Source organism: Ranitomeya imitator, chromosome 1 (genome assembly GCF_032444005.1).
Source record: "Ranitomeya imitator isolate aRanImi1 chromosome 1, aRanImi1.pri, whole genome shotgun sequence".
Classification (NCBI taxonomy): domain Eukaryota; kingdom Metazoa; phylum Chordata; class Amphibia; order Anura; family Dendrobatidae; genus Ranitomeya; species Ranitomeya imitator.
The window spans coordinates 1209277021-1209283316 of record NC_091282.1 but is presented as its reverse complement, the minus strand read 5'-3'; the positions used below and the strand labels follow the sequence as shown (position 1 = coordinate 1209283316).

Sequence of the window (6296 nt, the reverse complement as noted above, 5' to 3'; positions counted from 1 at the left end):
CTCAGCCAAGCTTTCTTGCAATAATGTCCTACAGGCAAGTTTGGTGATGCTTTCCAAGCAGCTGGTCCCGGCTGTACCCAGCGATCTTCTTGCTTAGGGAGACTCTTTGCTTTTCCCAGAAGGCACCTGGAATATGCAAATTATCCTCCTCAAGCTTGAATCCCTGGTTTGGTGATGCTTTCCAAGCAGCTGGTCCCGGCTGTACCTAACGATCTTCTTGCTTAGGGAGACTCTTCGCTTTTCCCAGAAGGCACCTGGAATATGCAAATTATCCTCCTCAAGCTTGAATCCCTGGTTTGGTGATGCTTTCCAAGCAGCTGGTCCCGGCTGTACCCAACGATCTTCTTGCTTAGGGAGACTCTTCACTTTTCCCAGAAGGCACCTGGAATATGCAAATTATCCTCCTCAAGCTTGAATCCCTGGTTTGGTGATGCTTTCCAAGCAGCTGGTCCCGGCTGTACCCAACGATCTTCTTGCTTAGGGAGACTCTTCGCTTTTCCCAGAAGGCACCTGGAATATGCAAATTATCCTCCTCAAGCTTGAATCCCTGGTTTGGTGATGTTTTCCAAGCAGCTGGTCCCGGCTGTACCCAACGATCTTCTTGCTTAGGGAGACTCTTCGCTTTTCCCAGAAGGCACCTGGAATATGCAAATTATCCTCCTCAAGCTGGGCTTTGTATGAGAGATGCTGTAACCCCTTCATTAATCTGTGTAGAAGGAGGGGTTAAAGTTAACTCAGCAGATTAAATGCTTCTCTGATTGCCTATTGCTACTGGCAGATCAGCACCACACACAGTGGACAGCGCTAAAGGAAATGGCGCCAGAGGAAAATAGGGCATGGTTACATTATGGGCGTGAGGCAGCTCCAAGGGGGCCTCAGACACTGCCTGCAACGGCCGTCTCCTGTTCACCTCATCCACCTAGTAACTCCAGGCAGAACCAAGGAGGCTGGGACTAAGCCTCTGTGGATGGCAGGATTGTCGCGTGGATCGCCGGCCGCCCGTACTAAACTGTGCACCAAATGCTGACTGGGAAGCATAAGCTGCAGCCACAAGCCTGGCTGGGAGATGCAGTAATCCTTTCCTTCTGCCTGTATACATGCCCTCAGGGCTGCTACTATCTCTAGGTCGGCCATACTGCTGGCGTGACAGCTCAGTCAGAAGTTACCAGGAAAGAGGAAGAACAGTACGAAAATGGCCATATATAACAGAGGGGATGTGAACATTTTAGATTAAACAGAGATGGGAAGGTGGTTGGAAAAGGATGAATAAACAACCCCACATGGCGATACAAGGATGCCGGGTGGGCAAACAAAAAGGGTGAACATCCCTTGCTCAACAGTAATGTGCGGACTCGAAATTAACCATGAGGAGGGCAAAATCATATAACTATTGGTGATATATCAAATTGAGGGAGGGCATTTTAATTAGAACAACCTGTGCAACACTGGGCTCATCAGTCAGGGACCCTCTACTATAAGGATTGTAGTCCTCAATGAAAATTAAGTGAACTTTACTGCAGGAACTGATGTAAACTTTGCACAGCAGGCGGCAGGTACAAATCTTGTCGGTCACATCTTTATTACACAGAGGATTAAGCTTAACCGTCACATGTGGCAGCACGTTACTTGTTAGCATCCACAGCCCAGGAATACAACATGGGCGCCTTGGATACTCCATCTTAACTAACTCTCCTTCACTGACCGCAGCCAACTTTCAGCTGTACTCATGGCCCAGCCTGACAAGCTCAGTATTTCATCACTAATGCTCACAGGTCTGGAGTACACGTTTCCTCTCCAGCCCACTTTGACTGCGCTGTCTCAGGGTTACCCACATCTATACCTCCTTGTGCTCTCACTGCAGATGAGCTCTCCTTCTGTCACTTCCACTTTCAAGGATCTTCCAGCTATATTTGCAGCGCCCCCAAGGGCTGTGGTGTACTCGGATCCGGGCCCTTCTTCTGTACTCAGTGGGGATGTCACGGTGGCGGACCCGGTCCGTGGCCCTAGGGGAACGTCCGCTGTGAGGTGTGGGAGAAAGGTCTTTAAAAGGGATAATGTTCGTGACGCCACCTGTGGTATTCGGTCAGGGTGACCGACGCTGCTTAGGGGTCCACTTGGGTGATGTTATTGCAGCTAGATGGTATACCTTCCCACAGGTGAAGTGTATCCCCAGGGCTTCCCAGAGTGTAGATGGTGGATGGTGGAGGATGTACGGTGCAGTGAATAACGAGGACACAAGGTTGCAGTCTCTTTACCTTTACTGAAGCTTCAGCATCCACAGTCCAGGGTAGGGACCACAGGGAAGGCAGAGTCTGGCCGGTGTGAAGGCAAATTCAGAGTCCCCTTATCCATGTGGAATTCAAAAGCCTTCCTCTAGCGCCTGGGCGTTATAGTCCCTCCCTGCTGAGCAACTCGGTAAGGTCCTCACAACTATTGTAGATGTTAAGTCTCTTCTCTTTGTCCCCCTGAAGGATAGGACAAACCCGTATGACTAGTGGCCTGAGGCTTTTTATAGGGACCCTAGAGACGCCCCGGCCCCCACAAGTTGCCACCCTGCCTCCTGGGTATATGGTCGGGCAGTCAACGTGGAATCAACTGTCCTGACAGTCTCTGAAGTAACGGCATAGAGATCCTTACTCCCTCGGTGTTCTGGCTACCGGTAATGCGCTTCAGAAGGAGGCAGCCTGCTTCTAGCTGGTCTCGCAATGATGTTCCTCTCCTGTTGCTATGACTTCGTTGCTCACTCACTGCAACACAATTCCTTTCAAAGTCTCTTCCTTGGGATGCTGCCGCATGAGATGCAGGTGCAGCTCAGTGTACCCTCGTCTTCCGCAGGCCGCAGTCTGGAGCTGACTGGAACCCACTCCAACCAGCCTCCACCAAACTCGGTCTGGGCTCACTGACTATCTTCTACTTCCTCCAGTCAGCTTCTGTCTAACTTCCTAACCAACCCACCAGTTTTACCCAAGTGTGAGGAGTGCCCTAATAGATAGAAGCATGGCTCCCCCTGCGGGACTGGAGTGTGAAGTGTGTTTTGTGGTTGTGATACCTGGACAGAAGATCTCCTTCATTGCCTTCAGATGTAACATCACTCCCCCAGGTGGAAGAATAACATTACTGCAACGACCAGGACTCTGGGGCGCTGCATATTCATTTTGCCACTTTATTCAGTTACTTTCAGGGTCTGCTACCTCAGCAATCTTCCTACAACACACACTAGTGTGCGATCACTTCCTTTCTCCTCTAGAACTAATCACTAACTGCTGATTCCTCTAACCATGAAGTCTCTCTCCTCTTACTCCCTAAACTCCTTCCATCTGCAGGGCTGACTGTAAACTCCTCTGTCCCTGCATCTGCACTGATACTTCTCCAACACTAGGGGGCAGCAGCAGCTCGTGCAGCTCTGTCTATACTCAGTGCAGACACCAAACATCTGTATGTGACTGATACTGAGGAATAACAGCGAGGATCATGGGTATGAGGCACCTGTAATTGTACAGACCAGGAGCCACCGTCCAGTTATTCAGTATTCTGCACATATGACAAGTGATTATCTTCATGGCGGAATCTGCAGAGATGTAAGTAGATAGAAGACGGTCTTCACCTTTTCACTTTGTTCTTCTGCTTCTTCATATAAAAGTGTGTGTGTGTACATATATATATATTTTCAATTTAAATTATTAAACTATTGTATAATTTTAAAAAGTTACGTAATTCATCGTACTATTTTCTGTATCAACCTCTTACAGTTTTCAATATCTCAGCTTGCTGTCATTTCAGAGTTCACCTTCTGCAGATAAATAAATGTTCTGTTATGTGAGGACTCATCTGGGCAGCAAATCAACTTTATACTTTTTTCTGGACAAGTGATTTTCCTTTTGCTTGAGTTCCGTCCAAAATACACTTTGTCTAATGTGGTGACCTCCATCCCAAAAATAAATATTGTCCCCAGGGTTAAAGGGTCTCCCCGTGTCAGACAAGCATGGCGTACTAGGTGTCCTCTCTGGGACAGGCCGACATTAGCGGAGCCGCCGGTGACTGATGGACGCAGGAACATGAGAAGCTTAGCGGGAATGGATGAGAGATCCAGGAAGAGACCTGGAGGATAGATCCTCCCTGCGCTGCACAGTCCCCTCCACCCTCTCACTACAGGTCTAGTGGCCTCATAATGGCGGCTCCATACAGCGCTATACGTCACATATCCACATTACACTCACAGATCAGAGGGGCCGGAGCCGCCGCACAAAGCAGCAAATATATTCACTGCAGTAAATGGGGTTTTCAGAGATTCCTTCAGTCTTCTTATATTCTGTGCTGAGATGTGCGGACATTAGTGATCAGCGACTCGGGCAAAGCTCACACTCAGCAGATTCACTGGAATTCAGGAAGGAAATTGGATCCCAGTGAATCTGTTTGCTGTGAATCTGCCTTATTCTGCTCTGGGGTCTGGACGTAGGGCAGAAATCTACATATAAATGCCCCCGACCTCTCCCCGGCCCCCTGTCTGAGGAGAGTCCTGGCCTGGAGGAGCCCGGCAGCCTCAGCTACAATATTGGTACTGATCCAACATGGAGGGAAATACACAGATCAGGAAACTTCTACATGTACAATATCACTGATGAGACGGATTAGATTGTTACCTGTGATATCTGTGGACAGGATTAAATCCACCATTATTTATATCACTGATTCTCAGCCATGAAAGCAGCAGATGATGTAATCTCGTATAATCCGGTGATTTGCCTGTTTCCTGTTACATAATCTCAGACGATTTCCCTGTAGATTTCTTGTGATATAAATAAGACATGAGACCAATGATCTGTGTCTGTGAGCGTCCAGAGCAATGACGATGGTGTCCCTGAGATCTCTGCTCTGTGTGCTGTATCTGTACATACAAGGTAATGTCCGGTGAGGGTTATACTATGTGGGAAGATGAGAGTATACAGGACATGGCTGTATACATGTAGTGAGAGGAGAAGGAGCACACGTCGTTATATCAATGATTGTCACCATTATCTCTTCTCTTCTGCTCCCAGTTTCCTGTGGAGAGATTGTGATGACTCAGACTCCGGATTATCTGTCGGTGTCACCGGGAGACACAGTCACCGTCTCATGTAAATCCAGTCAAAGTGTCTATTACAGTGAAGTAGAAGAAGATCTCCTAGCCTGGTACCAACAGAAACCCGGGCAGCCTCCAAAACCTCTCATCTATTGGGCAAACAGAAGACGATCCGGAATCCCACAGAGATTCACTGGATCTGGATCTGGAACTGCTTTCACTCTTACAATCCGAGGAGCGACAGAGGACGATGCAGCAGATTATTACTGTCAGCAGTATCAGAGCCTTCCCATCACACAGTGATACAGAGCCATACAAAAACCTTCTCCCCATCCCCCATTATGTCGCTGTATTACAATGTTGTGTAGATGAAGGAGCAGAGAATTAGAAGAGCGCTCAGTGATTATTTCTGTCTTCTTCCTCTGGGAATAGATTATTTCTGTACAGATCATTGTATAAACCAGTCAGGTATAAACCAGTGCTGACATAATGATTACAGACTAGATGAACATCTGCAGTGGAGGAGAAGCTCTGAATGTGGCCGTACAGCGAAGCGAGCTGATGGATAATCACCTTCCCCCACCGTACACATGCACATTAGACTCAGCTGAGTGTCCATGTATTCTGCAGAGGGGGCAAAGTTGCTGTCTGACATCTCTGAGGACATTTTATATTCCTTGAGAATAAATATATTGGACATATTGAATTAACAAGGTCTGTAAAAAGTAATTTTCCTTAGAAATTAATTCAAGAAAATGTAGTAATAATGAGAACACCCCAGTGAAAATCTTTGTAGTAAAGAAACATTTTATACTATAAATTCTAATTAACAAGAATTCAACCACAGGTAAGTCTTATTCATTATTCAGGTGTTCAGCAGACAATTGACTAGTAAAGGTCGTTACTTATCAAAGAAATCCCCTCCCTATTTCATTCTGCCAGCAATGGCACCACATGGAAGAGAAATGTCACAAGACCTGAGAAACAAAATAATTTATTTTACACAAGAAAGGAGAAGGCTACAAGAAGATCAGCAAAGCATTACTTATCAGTCAGAATATTGTAGCAAAAGTAATATAAAAGTGTAGCAAAGATGGAACTGCAACTATCTCAGAGAGTAATCCAGACCGACCAACAAGGTTGATGCCCAAACAGGAGCATCTTTTCATGAGAAGGTTAAAAGAAAATCAACATGCAAGTTCACTACAGTTATCTGAAGGAGTAGAAAACAAGTTTG

The 6296-nt window shown here is 46.7% G+C and overlaps 1 gene segment (V, D, J or C); it reads left to right on the top strand.

The window, feature by feature from the left end:
• Window positions 1-4810: 4810 nt before the first annotated feature.
• Window positions 4811-6296, top strand: part of LOC138657281 (immunoglobulin kappa variable 4-1-like) — a 390076-nt gene continuing 388590 nt past the window's right edge. The window contains 2 exon segments of the V gene segment in view: window positions 4811-4898; window positions 5037-5355. Of these exon segments, the coding sequence occupies window positions 4844-4898; window positions 5037-5355 (374 nt within the window).